At 47.9% G+C, this 14,649-nt stretch overlaps 1 protein-coding gene across 1 annotated transcript; it reads left to right on the top strand.

The window, feature by feature from the left end:
* Positions 1-1,237: 1,237 nt before the first annotated feature.
* JUND (JunD proto-oncogene, AP-1 transcription factor subunit) lies at positions 1,238-4,023 on the top strand. Its single transcript, XM_043988865.1, has one exon. The coding sequence runs from the start codon at positions 1,797-1,799 to the stop codon at positions 2,985-2,987; it is 1,191 nt and encodes a 396-aa protein (XP_043844800.1). The 5' UTR covers positions 1,238-1,796; the 3' UTR covers positions 2,988-4,023.
* Positions 4,024-14,649: the final 10,626 nt, after the last annotated feature.

Here is a 14,649-nt window from a genome sequence, read left to right as displayed (position 1 = left end):
GGTGCTGTGGCAGTTGGGGGCTGGGCAGTGTCTGCGTTCCATGCCAGGCCCTGGGCTCCACCTGACTAGCCTGGGGCCCCCTCATGGCTCCCACTGAGCGGGCTTTTCTCCATACCTCCCCAGGGCTAGTTTCTATGGTTTCAGCTCCCTTGCCCATATAAGCTGAGGTGAGGAGGCCCCCTGGGCCAGGGGTTAAAGCCACTCTCCCAGCACCCAAACTGTGGTCCTCCTTTTCCCCTCCGGCTGTGGGGTGGCTCCTCTCACCTCCCACTGGCTGCAGCCATAATAATGATGATAATAATAATAACAGCGTAATAACAACCAGCTGCCACGATGTTGACTAGGCTTTCATAGTCAGCCCAGAGTTAGGGGCAGTCCTAACAGCTACCACGGGCCTCTGAGGCTCCCCTCCTCCACCGCCCCCAAAGGTGGTTTGGCTGGGGGGGGGCCCTCTCGGATAGGCCAGGCATGCTTAACTTTTTTGCGTGTCATTTGCCCCTCTGTTCTGTGGGCCCCCCTTCCCAAAATAATGCTTGTCCCTCATCTTCTTCATGGAAGGAAATGCTAAATTGTAGTTAAAGATGAGTGAAAATAAAAATCTAAAGTTCAAGGACCATTTTAGGGTCTGGACCCCAGGTTAAGAATCTCTAAGCTGAGGCACTGAGGACCAAGAACTCCGTTGGTACCACCCCACAGTCTCCTGCCCCAGCGATGATGGGGAGAAGGGCTAATGCTCCGGGTGTTGGGGCCAACAAGGGGCTCAACCTTGGGGAAGGTTGGATGGGAGCCCAGGAAGGTGTGTATATATGTGTATGTGTGTTGGGGGGGGAGCCCAGACATGGCTGGCCCAGGATAGACTTGGGAGCTGCCAGGGGACATCACGCCACTGCGGGTGGGGTGCCCCAAGGGTGACGTTCTGTGGGTGGTGGGGGGGGCGGTCCCAGAGCCAGCCTGAGGAGGGGCTCTGGGGTCCAGCTCCGAGCGACTCCCTTTGTGCCTATAAATAGGGCCTGACGTGCTCTGGGGCCGAGGCCAGCTCGGCTCCAGAAAATACCACGTGACCGTACCCCCTTCTTTTCCTCCCCCCTCCCCGGGGGGCCCCGCCCCCATGACATCAACCCACAAGGCCGCGCGCTGTTGTGCAGTTTACAGAGTGTCTCCGGGACAACCGGAGCTGGGGGGAGGATGGGGGGGTGGGTCGGAGAGGTTGTTGAGGGAGGCCGCGAAGGGGGGGTGGCCAGCTGCCCTGCCCCCTATGTAAATGAGGGGGGGCCTGGGGGAGACGTCATCTGCATCCAATGGGGAGAGGGTGAAGTGAGCTCATCGTGCCTGGCCGAGGGTATAAGATGCTGGAACTGGGGGCTGCGCGGGCAACGGCCTCCCGAACCCAGGCACCCGAGAAGGTGGGGGGTAGGCGTAGGCGGGGACAGGGATAAAGATAAGGCCCCCTCCCCCCCGCGCGCGCGCGCGTACCGTGGGGAGGGTCGTCTGCCGCTATCCCAACAGAGCAGCCAGTCCAATTCCAGGGAGGGGTTGCAGCGACTAGAGCGCAGCCGCTACGAGGGAGCGTGTCCCGGGGTGGGGGAGCCGATCGAGCGATTCCTCCCCCAGCCCCCCTCCCGCTCGGGGGGGGGGAAGCAGCTGCCTGCCCCCCTCCCCCGCCCGCTCCCTCCTCCCTCCTCGCTTCCTCCGCCCCCGTCCCTCCCCCCCGGGGCCGCTCCTCCTCCCCTACCGGCCCGCCCCTTCCCCCCTCCTCTCCCTCCTCCCCCGGGCCGCTGCGGGGGAGGAGGTGGAGAATGGAAACACCCTTCTACCATGATGATGTGTTAAGCAGCTTGAGCGGCAGCAGCAGCACCAGCACTAGCGGCGGCGGCGGCGGCGGCGGCGGCTTCGCCTCCTCCGGCCGCCTCTTCCCCCCGGCCGCGTCTCCTTTCGCTGGCGGCGGCGGCGGCAGCATGATGAAGAAGGACGGCCTCACCCTGAACCTCAGCGATCAGGTGGTGGCCACCCTGAAGGCCGCCCCGCCGCCGCCGCCCCACGGCGCCCACCACCTGCGCGGGGACGGCGGCGGCAGCGGCGGAGCGGGCGGCGGGGCGGGCGGCGGGGCCGGAGCCCCGGCAGCCCCGGAAGGGCTGCTCACGTCGCCGGACCTGGGCCTGCTAAAGCTGGCGTCCCCGGAGCTGGAGCGCCTGATCATCCAGTCCAACAGCGGGCTGGTGACCACGACCCCCACCAGCAGCCAGTTCTTGTACCCCAAGGTGGCGGCCAGCGAGGAGCAGGAGTTCGCCGAGGGCTTCGTCAAGGCCCTGGAGGACCTGCACAAGCAGAACCAGCTGAGCGGCGCTGGAGGCGGTGGCGGTGGGGGCGGCGCGGGGCCGGCCGGGGCTGGAGGGCCGACCGGGGCAGTGGGCGGCTGTGCGCCCACGCCAGGCGGGGCGGGCGTGGAGCTGAGCGCGGGGCCCGCGGCCGCCGCGTCCCTGGCGCAGCCCGAACCGCCAGTCTACGCCAACCTGAGCAGCTACACGGGCTCGGCGAGCGCGCTGGGCGGCACCACGGTCAACTACAGCACGGAGACTGTGCCTTACCCGCCACCCCCTGCCGGCCTGGGACCCGGGCCTGGCCCTGGCCCTCCCCAGCCGCATCCCCGGCTTCAGGCGCTCAAGGACGAGCCGCAGATCGTGCCCGATGTGCCCAGCTTCGGCGAGAGCCCGCCGCTGTCGCCCATCGACATGGACACCCAGGAGCGCATCAAGGCTGAGCGCAAGCGGCTGCGGAACCGCATCGCAGCCTCCAAGTGCCGCAAGCGGAAGCTGGAGCGGATCTCGCGGCTCGAGGAGAAGGTGAAGAGCCTCAAGAGCCAGAATACGGAGCTGGCGTCCACGGCTAACCTCCTCCGTGAACAGGTGGCGCAGCTCAAGCAGAAGGTGCTCAGTCACGTCAACAGCGGCTGCCAGCTCCTGCCCCAGCACCAGGTGCCCGCGTACTGAGGGGGGGCCGCGAGCCTAAGCTTCCCAGAGGCCTGGGGTCCGGGACGGGGGGCCCGGGGCCACCCACTCACTGACTGACGGAGCTCGGGAGCCCGGCTTGGGACTGCTTCTCCCTCAGGGCGCATGCTCGGCTGCTTCTCTTCCCCTAACCCTTGGGGGCCGGGACCCAGACTCTCGGACAGAGCTCAGGCGCCTCCTTTGGGACTGCTCCTTGGGGCGCATGCCTGGCCCGGCCGACCCCTCTTTTGGCCATCCTTTCACCTCCTGGCACCGGCACCCTTCGGCTGACCCCGGGCGCCTGGCTCGGGGCTAGAAAGAATCCTTAGGGCGCAGGAGGGCCCCTCTGTTCTAGCAGCCCGCGCACACTGCCCCGAGCCCCAGCCGCTCCGACCACCAGCGCTTCAGGCTCCCTCCTTTCCCCATCCAGGGTGGCCTCCGGGCGGACTGCGGTGGGCTCCGAGCGGCGCTCCTGGACCTTGCAAAGAAGCGGGGTGGGAGGGCAAACTTAGGGAGCCTGGACTTGGGACTGGGGGCTCTAGCTAAGAGGGGCCGTGTGCGTACCAGGACGAGACAAGCTCCCAGCCAGGGAGGCCTGAGCGTTGAAGACCGACCCCTGTCCCCGGCCTCTCGCTGCTGGGGGGCTCCCCTCCCCCTGTTTACAAGCCCCGTGAGCTGCTTGGGCCGCTACCGTCTAGTCCGTCCGTCCGTCCGTCCGTCCCTTTTTCTACGTCCCCTCTCCTTCACTCTTCTCGTGTGTCCGGTTTGCACAAACCCGAATCTCCCCTCCCGCCCCCTTTGTACAAAATGTAAATGTGACACTTACAGAATTTCAAGCTATTTTTTTTGTTTGAAGTGTTCGAATTGCCCTATTTATGTTTATACTGGGAACAACGTGGTGGGTGGGTGGGTGTGTTTTTTTTTTAAGAAAAAAAAACCCCACCCTCATCCATCCCCCTCTCCCTTTTGCTATTACTCCACATTCCAGTATGTAATACTGTACTCTGACCTTCTGTTCAGTAAAGTATTGTTACCACGAGCTCAGGCTCCGCCTGCTTCTTCTCCTCTTGGGGGTGGGGCCTGAAGCCCCTCCCCACCGTCTCCCCTCCTCTCTGGTCCCGGGACCACAGCCCCCACTTTTCCCCTCCTCCTATGGCCCAAGAGCTTGGAGGGGCCAGTCTCTTGCTGGACCAGTTCTCGTTCTCTCTGGGAGGTCGGAGCCCCGGGACTCTTGGAGCTCTGGATGCGTCCAGAGGACCCGGAGAGGGAGAACCGGACTAGAGCTGGGACATCTGGCTGTAGGCAGGGCGGAGAAAGTACCCTCCTCCCCCCCCCCCCACGTAAAGCGCTGGGGGCTGCGGCTCCTGGTGGACCACCCCCACCCTCAGCCCCAATGGTGGGGGGTGGGGTGGGGAACAGAGGCCCAGGCATGCCGTCCGGCCTGCGGGGCCCCTGGCAGGCAGCCTGCTGATTGGCAGAGCCCTGTTCGCAATTATAGAACCCGGAAACTTGGGGCCAGGGCGCCCAGCCCTCCCGGAGTGTGGGTTTCCTGGGGGGGCCCTGTAACTCAGGGTTGGGGGTGGGCTGCAGGGTCGGATTTCTTTCTTTCTCAGAGTATGTAGACTCGTGACCCCGAACGAAGGTTTTAGAAAGGAAGCGAAATTCCACCAACGTAAAGTTGTGGTGACTGTTACTTGGCCATCAGTTGCTTTGCTGTCACATTGTAGGGACCATCTCCAACCCCCACACTCTCCAACTAGCTGCCCCAAGGTGATAATAGTTTACATGTGTATCGAACTTGGGCTTCAAGGGAAAGAACCTCACAGCCTTGGAAAAGAGCAAAGAATACAGAGCTAGAAGAAACCTGAGCGATAATCTAGTTAAGACCTCTCATATACATATGGGCAAACTGAGGCCGGGAGAAAGGGATCTGTCCAAGGTCACAGAGCTGAGACACAGCCTAACAGCTCACACTGAGAAAAATGCATCGAAAGCTTCCTCCACACCAACCATGTAAATAGGGAAGTATAGACGATCCTTACTTTGGGGGATTCTGCTCTCAGCTCAGATATAGCCACCAGATGGGGTCCATCCACACTTCATTCTGCACATTGGCCCTCCATAGAAAATGTTCCCTGGCTTCTAGAGACCTTCTGGGTTTGTCGATCTTCTGTGGACACCAGTGTGATCAAGTATTACCTCCCATGGCTGTTGTTTCACTTAACACAATGCTTGGCGCATAGTAGGCACCGTATAAATGCTTCATATATAACAAATATACACCATATTGTGTGTGTATATGTGCACAGACATCGAGAATATATAGAAGATACATAAAGTGAATGCAAGGTAGCTTTGGGGAGAGAGGGCACTGGAAGGTAGGAGAAAGGCTTCATGGAGAAGATGGCACTTGGAAAAATCAGAGATTCCAAGAGGCAGAAGAGAAAGGGGAAACAATTTACAAGGGGGGGGAGCTGTCAGTGCAAAGGTGTTTGAGGCACTCATGACGTGCATGAGAGATGGATAGACAGTGGAAGGATTAGCCTCGTCTTCATTATTAGGAAAATGTTTCAGAGAGTTTGAGTGGACATGCCCAGGGTCACACAGCTACTAAGTGTGGAAGTCAGGAATAGAAGGCAGGATTGTTAGTCCTCACTGATGCTGTCCAGGGGCCCAGATCTCCATGGAGTGATTGGCTAGGCTAATGCCAAATCTAGCCCCCTAAAAATATTGTGTTCAGTCAGCAATACTCATGAATTGTTTTTGTTTTTTTTTTAATTCATTCAGCAAACTGAATGCTCACATCTATTGTGTGCTGGAACATTCTGAAGGGTATTTAAAAATGGGGACTATCTGGCCCTTGTTCTACTATAGTTTACAGTCCAGAATGATAATAACAGCAGCTAACATTTAAATAGCTTTATGAGATCTGCAATACCTTTGCTATTACTTCACTTGATCATCACAACCCTGTGAAGGAGGTGCTCTTATTAATCCCAGTTTTCAGATGAGGGAACTGAAGATGAGAAGTTAAGTGAATTGCCCGGCATCATAATAAATGTCATAGGCAGGCTCTGAATTGGGGGTTCCTGACTCCAAGTCCAGAACTTTCTCCACTATGCCATTTCAATCAGTCTGAGTATTTATTGAAGCTCCTACTATGTGCCTGGCTCTGCCGATATGGAGACAGAAATAAGCTTGAGTATAGAGCATAGTCAGACTATCACAAGAATGTCCTCTTTGGAAGGGGTCTGCCTTAGTTTACATGGCTAGGAGGTGAGAGATGGGAGAGTGTCATAATAGTAGTCAGTTCAGCCGACTCTTAGTCCTGTACCTTTTGCACTACACAAGACTGCCTCAGTCTCTCTAGTCTGATCGGTCCACTCTGTTGGGAAAAGATTAAGCTGGGCAGATGCCAGTTGGAGGACTGAAACTGTCATGGGGGCCACTGAAGATGGACTTTGGGAAGGAAACCTGCTAATGAATAGAAAACTGGCCCTTGGGGTCAGAAAGGATGGAGTCAATTTATTCTGACCCTAGAAATTTACTAGCTGTATGAGTCTGGGTACCTTACTTAAGCCTACCTCAGCTTCCTCGTCTGCAAAATAGGGATAATTAATAGCACCTACCTCATAGAGTCCAATGAGATAACGCACGTGGAATGCTTTGTAAACCTTGAATCACTCTGAATGTGAAAAGAATGTAAGCTACGATTCTTTCTTCATTATCATTCTTGATTGGGTGATTTCAAGGATATAGGAAAGGCTCCTTCTTTTCCTCACCCTCAAGTCCCTTCTCCACCCACTGGCTAAGCCCTGCAATGTCATCTGGGCCTTTTCCAGTGATGTGCTGGCTTGGGGTGAGGGGAAGGAAAAGAAGAGATGTCCGCATGGGCATTTTTAAGCTTAATCTGCAACATTCATATTTTCTCCATCACTTTCTTATGTCTAGACAATCAACAAAAGACTAAATCAAGCCTTGATTTGTAGCACTTTCTCATTTGGGATGTATAAATGCTAACACCGAAAAATTGAACAATGGGTTCAGCTGGTTCAAGCTGGCTCCAAGCATGCCTCTGTCTTTTCTCACATTCAGATCAGGTTAAAAATTCATCCCACAATGTGAGTTCCTGGTAAAACAGTAACCTGTCATGTAACCTAGGCAGCTAGGTGTGGTGATGGATGATAGAAGATATACATTTCAATCCCACACATTTACTGTGCGATTTCCCCGGGCAAGTCACTTAACTCTCATAGACTCAGTTTGCTCAACTGTAAAATGAGGGAGTTGGATTCAGTCTCTAAGGTTCCTTCCAGCTACAGATCTATGATCCTGCTAAAATTCAGTAGAGTTTGCAAGGTCACACAGGGAATCAATGGCAGAACCACAGCAGAACATTGGGCTCCAGCCAGGAGACAACATCCAATGGGCATTCACCCTAGGCCTGCCTGACCTGGGCTGGTAGTACAAATCTAATCCCCACTCTGTCTCCATGACTCTTCCCAGCACTGGGGTGGTGGTGCTGGAGGCAGCGGCCAAACAGGTTGCTAGTGGTCTTACTCAGGACCTCACCCATCATCGGAAGGGTCCACAGGAACAGAAGTATCTCCAGGGTTGTTGGCTAGAAGGTAACAAAGTCTGAGGAGGCAGAAACAGAGCCAAGAGAGAAAGTACTCCTCAAACACTGTGAGGTAAATAGTTTAAAGAGTATTACCCCCATTTTGCAGGTCAGGAAACTGAGCCTCAGAGGCGAAGTGGCTTGGCAATCACATGGGTCCCTTCCACCTCTGTGACCTTACCACCATCTTATGAACTAACGTTGGAGCTCCGCCTACTGGCAGAGGGAAGGAGTGCAAAAGAGACCTGACCTAGGAAACAAGGAAGAAAGGAAATCCCAACTCTAGAGCTCTTAGGGTAGACCTTAGAGCCTATCTAGTTCAACCCTCCTCATTTTATATGCTGGAAAACTAAGGCCCAGAAAGCAGCAGGGATTGGCCCAGGATAACACGGGCAAATGAGTAGCAAAGTATGTATTTGTTTTTTTGTTTGTTTGTTTTTTTTAAATTTTTTTAGTGAGGCAATTGGGGTCAAGTGACTTGCCCAGGGTCACACAGCTAGTAAGTGTTAAGTATCTGAGGCCGGATTTGAACTCAGGTACTCCTGACTCCAAGGCCAGTACTCTATCCACTGCGCCATCTATCTGCCCCACAAAGTATGTATTTGAACTAAAGTCATCTCCAATACTAAACCATTATTGTCTCACTGTGTGGCTCGGACTATGTCCTTTCTTTTCTCTGGGCCTCGGTTTCCTTATCTGTAAAATGAAGTGGTGGGGCCAAATGTTCTCCAACTTCCATTGCACCTCGGGCATGTGATTGTCTGATTTCTGAGTTGACCCTGGCAGTGCCCTTGATCCACCTGAAGTAGAAGAAATGAAAGCCCTAGGTAGTAATGAAGGGCAGGCAGGTCCTCCTGCTCTAGTCGCAATGGGAATTGGCACGATACTACCTCTCACTTGTCCAAAGCCACAAGGAAAACTGGAAGACGAGGGGAGAGAGGTGTGGAGTGCAACTTCAATGCCAGGACCAGTGTAATCGGTGCTCAGGGCCAGGGAAGTGACTCAGAGCTGGACCTCTGCCATCTCCACCCAGCCCCAGCTCCCACTGGTCCCTGGGCTCAACCTTGGTGTGTGGGGGGAGAAAGAAGAGGCCTAGAGAGGCCCAAGCAGAGAGGGCTCCAATTCTCCACCCTTGCAGATGGCTGAACTCACAGGGAACCAGCTCTGCAGAGCCCAGCCCAACTCAGCCCAGCCCTAAGGTCTCTGACATGTACTGGTTGTATAACCAGGAACAAGTTCACAAAAACAAAGAATTTCAGAGCCAGAGAAACTCAGAGGCCATCGTCAGACCCATTTTTGAACAAGAATCCCCATATAACAACCTCAACAAGCATTCATCAAGGTCATCTAGCCTTCGCTTAAAGACTTTTTTTTTTTTTTTTTGGTGAAGCAATTGGGGTTAAATGACTTGCCCAGGATCACACAGCTAGTAAGTGTTAAGTGTCTGAGGCCAGATTTGGACCCAGGTCTTCCTGACTCCAGGGCCAGTGCTCTATCCACTGCGCCACCTAGTTGCCCCATAAAGACTTCTAAGGAATAGAGCCTATTATCTCCCAAAGCAATCCAGTTTCCTTTTGGACAATTCTGACTGTTAAGGAAGTATTTTTTTCCCCTGACAGCAAGCCAAAATCTACCTCTCAGTTACTTCCACCAGGTAGCCCTAGCTCAGCCCTGTGGGGCCAAGCAGAAGACTAATCCATCATCAGGTGGAAGGTAGTGATCACACCTCCCCGTCTCCTCCTAAATAGCATCAGTTTCTTTAAATAATCATTTCAGGGGGCGGCTAGGTGGTGAAGTGGATAGAGCACCGGCCCTGGAGTATCTGACCTCAGACACTTAACACTCACTAGCTGTGTGACCCTGGGCAAGTCACTTAACCCCAATTGCCTCACTAAAAAAGAAAATTTAAAAAAAAATCATTCAGCATCTCTGACCCTCAGTTTTCTGTCTCTTAGGGAGGGATGCTATAAGGGAAGATCTTTCTATGCCTTAAAGCATCAGAGACAAGAGTATGTGTGATATTGTGCAAGTCACTTCACCTGTATGAACCTCATTTTCCTGAATGAAGATAATAATCCTTAAACTATCACACAATGTTATGAGGAGTGTTTTATCAATCAATCGATAAACATTTATTAAGTACCTACTGTACGCCAGGTTCTGTGCTAAGCAATGGGCATAGGAAAAGGAGCAAAAGACAATTCTTGCCTTCAAGGATCTTACAGTTTAATGGGGGAGACAACATGTAAACAAATATATACAAAGTAAGTTATGTAGAGTATAAAAAGAGATAATTAAAAGAAGGAAGGGGCTGAAATTAAGAGGGTTGGGGAAGGCTTTCTGTAGAAGATGGGATTTTACTTGGGAATTAAAAGAAGCCAGTAGATGGAGATAAGGAGAGAGCAGTCTAGACATGGGGAGAAAATACTCAGAGCCAAGAGGTGGCATGTCTTGTTTGTGGAACAGCCATGAGTCCAGTGTCACTGGAGAGAGTGTCCCCAGGTTTAGGGGAGTAAGATGTAAAAAGACTAGAAAGATAGGAGGGAGCTAATTTATAAAGGGCAACAGAGAAATAGGTGGGTATAAGGAGAAGGTAGAGAACTCAGGTTAGGTGATGGAGTAGTCACAAGCAAAACAAACTCTGGGAGAAATTAAAAGGAAGGGATGAAAGGAAAAAAGAAGGAAGGAAAGATAGAGAGAAGGAAGGAAGGAAAGAAAGAAAGAAGGGAGGAAAGGAAGGAAGGAAGGAAAGAAGGAAAGAAGGAAAGGAAGGAAGGAAGAAATAAAAAAACTATTTGCAAAAATAGGAAAACAAGGAGACCCTCCAAAATCTTCCAATGATACAAATATTGTCTTGATATCTAAACCAAGGAGAGACAAAGCAAATTAAGAAAACTATAGACCAATATCTCTAATGAACATTACCATAAAAATAATAATTGTAGCATTTGTAAATAGGCTATAACAATATTTTTAAAGATTATACACCATGACTAGCTTGTTTTTCTACCAGTAATGCAAGTTTGGCTCCATATAGGAAAAACTATGGACATAATAGACCAATAAAAACCACATGATTACATCAATAGTTACTGACATGGGTTTTGACAAAATTCAACACCCATTTCTGTTTTAAAAAATTAGAAAGCACAGGAATAAATTGACTTTTCCTTAACATGATAGGCAGTATCTTTCTAAAACCAAGAACATTTTATGTAATAGAGAAAGTTTGGAAGCCTTTCCAAGACAATAGATAGAGCAAGGATGCCCTTTATTACTAGAAATATTTACCATGGTGCTAGAAATGCTAGCCAAAGCAATGACAAGAAAAAAATAGAGGGAATAAAGATAGGCAAAGAGGAAACAATTATTATTTTGTTTTATTTTGTTATATTTTTGCAGAGGATGGTCTATTTAGAGGACCCTGAAGAATCAACTAAATATCAATTGAAACAATTTATAAAATTAGCAAAGTTGAAGGTTATAAAATGAATCTACACAAATCATTGACATTTGTGTATATTATCAACAAAACTCACCAGGAAAAAAAATAGGAAGAAAAATTCCATTTAAGATAACTACAGAAATGTATAAAATACTTGAAATTCAATCTACCAAGACATTCACAGGGATTCTATGAATACAAATACAAAACAGAAATACAGACTTAAATAAATAGAGAAACATTAATTGCTAGTGGGTAGCTCATGCCCATTAGTCCATTTTATTGTAATAAAAGTTACAATACTACTTAAATTAATATGCTGCTTCAGGGCCATACCAATAAAAATACCAAAGGATTATTGTATAGAGCCAGAAAAAATAATAATGAAATTCATCTGGAAGAACAAAAAGTAAAGAATCTCTAGGGAAATAATGAAGAAAAAGGAAAAGAAGGAGGCCTATTAGTAACAGATCTTAAACTATACTACAAAGAAATAATCATTAAAATGATGTGGTACTGGTTTGAACATAGAGGGGTCAATCAGTGGAACAGATTAGGTATAGAGTATACAGCAGCAAATGAACTAGCCTGGTGTTTTATAAACCCAAAGATCCCAACTATTGGGCAAGAACTCATTATTTGACAAAAACTGCTGGGAAAACTGGAAAGCAGTCTGGTGGAAATTAGGCATAAACCAACATCTCACAATATATACCAAAATAATCATCAAATGGAGAATTGCCAAATGATTTCTACATAAGATATGAAGTAATACATTAGAGAAGCACAGAAAAAATTACCTTTAAGATCTATGGATAGAGGAGCAGTTTGTGATTAAAAAAAGGATAGAGGTTATTACAGAAGATGAAATGGAAAATTTTGATTGCATAAACTTTTTTGTACAAACAAAATCAATGCAGCTAAAATTAGAAGAGATGTAGGTAATGATTTTTTTGGGGGGGAGGAATCATTTCAGCAAGTTTCTCTTATAAGAATTTAATTTCCAACACATATAAGGAACTGATTTGAATTTTTAAGAATGAGTCATTCTCTGATTAATAATGGTCAAAGGTTATGAACAGGTAGTTTTCAAGAGAAGGAACCTAAAGTAATAATAGTCATTAAGAAATATTGCTCCATATCACTAACAATGAGAAAAATGCAAATTACAGCAACTCTGAGGCTCTACCTCATAACTTTAGATTGACAAAGATGTACCAAAAAAGTGGAAAATGACAAATGTTGGAGAGACTGCAGGAAAACAGGCCAGGCATTCTAATGCACAGTTGATGGATCTGTGAATTGGTCCAGGCATTCTGGAAAGCAATTTGGAACTCTTCCTCCAAAGTCACTGAACTGCGCATACCCTTTGGCCCAGCAATATCACTCACTTCTAGGCCTATACCCCAGAGAGATCAAAGGAAAAGGAAAAAAAAACCTCATATGTACAAAAATATTTATAGCAGCTCCTTTTGTAGTAACAAAGAACTGGGAACTGAAGAGGTGTTCATCAAATTGGGGTTGCTATGGGATATTATTATGCACTAAGAAATGATGGAGGGGATAGTTTCAGAGAAACCTAGGAAGACTTGTATGAACTGATGCAGACTGAAGTGAGCAGAATCAGAAGGACAATTTGTACAATAAAATTGTTACAACAAACAAATTAGAAAGACTCAAGAACTTTGGCCTGGATACTGGGGCAAAGGTCAATGCATTAACCAACCACAATTCCAGAGAATTTATGATGAAGCATTCTGACAGAGAGTTGATGGACTCTTAAGTGCAGAGAGACATATATAATTTTTGGACATGGACCATGAGAGAATTTGTTTTGACTACATATTTTTGTTGCAAAGATTTTGTTTTTCTTTTCTTAATGAGAAGGAGAGAAAACAGATTTTTGTTCACAGACACAAATACAATTAAAATTTTAAACTTGCTTTAGGTTTTATATAAACAAAACCTACGCAGTTAAAATTAGAAGGGAAACATTTAACTGAGGAAAGTCTTTGCAATAAGTTTTTCTGATAAATATCTTTTATCAAAGATATATAACTAATTATTTCAAATTTATAAGAATAAGGACCATTTTTCAGTGCTTTAATAATGAAAGGATGTGAACAGTTTTCAAAGGAAGAAATCTGAGCTATCTGTGTGTGTGAATAAAATTTAGGATTTTTAAAAGGTTTTACATAAATGTTTAACATGATTGTAATGTATAACCTATAGTAGATTGCTTGCTGGATTTGGGAGGGGGGAGAGAAAAATTTGGAACCCAAAAAATATCTTTACATGTAATTGGATAAAAAATTTCTTAAATCAAATTAAATTTTAAAAAACCTTAAAAGGCAAAAAAAGGTTTTACATAAACAAAACCAACACAGTTAAAACTTTTGCACATTTGCTAGCTATGTGACTCTGTGGGCAAGTCAATTAAACTCTCCTACAGCCTGTTTCCTCATCTGTAAAATGGGAATGATCCTAGCACCTTCCTCATAGGGTTTTTGTGAATATCAAATGAAATAATAGATATTTCAGTGGATACATTGCTGGAACTAGAGTCAAGACCTGAGTTCAAATTTGACCTTACATACTTACTTGCTAGCAGTGAGAACCTGGTTGAGTCATTTAACCTCTCTGCCTCAGTTTCCTCATCTGTAAAACAGGGCTAATAATTGCACTTACCTCACAGGGGGTTTTTGTGTGTGTGTGTGTGTGTGTGTGAGGATCAAATAATATATAATGAGCTTTGCAAACCTTAAAGTGCTATATAAATGCTACTCATTATAAAGACAAATGTTGGAGGGACTATAGTCAAACAGGCAAGTAATGCACTGTTGGTTCAGCCATTTGGAAAAACAATTTGGAACTATGTATCCAAAGTTAGTAAACTTTGACCCAGAAATATGACAACTAGACCTATTCCCCAAGGAGAGCAAAGGAGGAGGAGAAAAACTCACATATACAAGAATATTTATATACAAGAATATTTATAGCGGCTCTTTTTGTAGTAGCAAAAAACTAAAGAGTTGTCAATCTATTGGGGAACTCCTAAACAAATTAAGAAATGTACATGGAATGGAATATTATTGTGCTTTAGGAAATGACAAAATGGATAATGTCAGAAAAACCTGGGAAAACCAATATGACCTAATGTAGTTATAGTGAAGTGGGACAAACCAGGAAGAGAATTCATAAGAGAACAACATTATAAAGAAAAACAACTTTGAATCTGATCAATGCAATGATCAACCACGACTCCAGAGAACTGACGGTGAGGCAGGCTACTGGCTCCTGATAAGAAAGTAATAGTCTCAGGGGCAGCTGGGTGGCACAGTGGATAGAGCACCGGGCCTGGATTCAGGAGGACCTGAGTTCAAATGCGGCCTCAGACACTTAACACTAGCTGTGTGATCCTGGGATAGTCACTTAACCCCAATTGCCCCACAAAAAAAAAACAAAATTAAAAGAAAGTAATAGTCTCATCATGCAGAAGGATGCCTCCATTTTTGGACACAGTCAATAGGAGGATTTGTTTGTGCATATTTGTTACAAAGGCTTGGGTTTTCTTTTTCCTTTCCCCCACAATGGATTGGTGG

Source organism: Dromiciops gliroides, chromosome 1 (genome assembly GCF_019393635.1).
Source record: "Dromiciops gliroides isolate mDroGli1 chromosome 1, mDroGli1.pri, whole genome shotgun sequence".
Classification (NCBI taxonomy): domain Eukaryota; kingdom Metazoa; phylum Chordata; class Mammalia; order Microbiotheria; family Microbiotheriidae; genus Dromiciops; species Dromiciops gliroides.
The sequence above is the reverse complement of the archived record's forward strand: the minus strand, read 5'-3'. Positions and strand labels throughout refer to the sequence as shown.

Bases quoted from the DNA above. Each gene is read 5' to 3' on its own strand.
- JUND (XM_043988865.1), top strand. From the start codon at position 1,797: ATGGAAACACCCTTCTACCATGATGATGTGTTAAGCAGCTTGAGCGGC.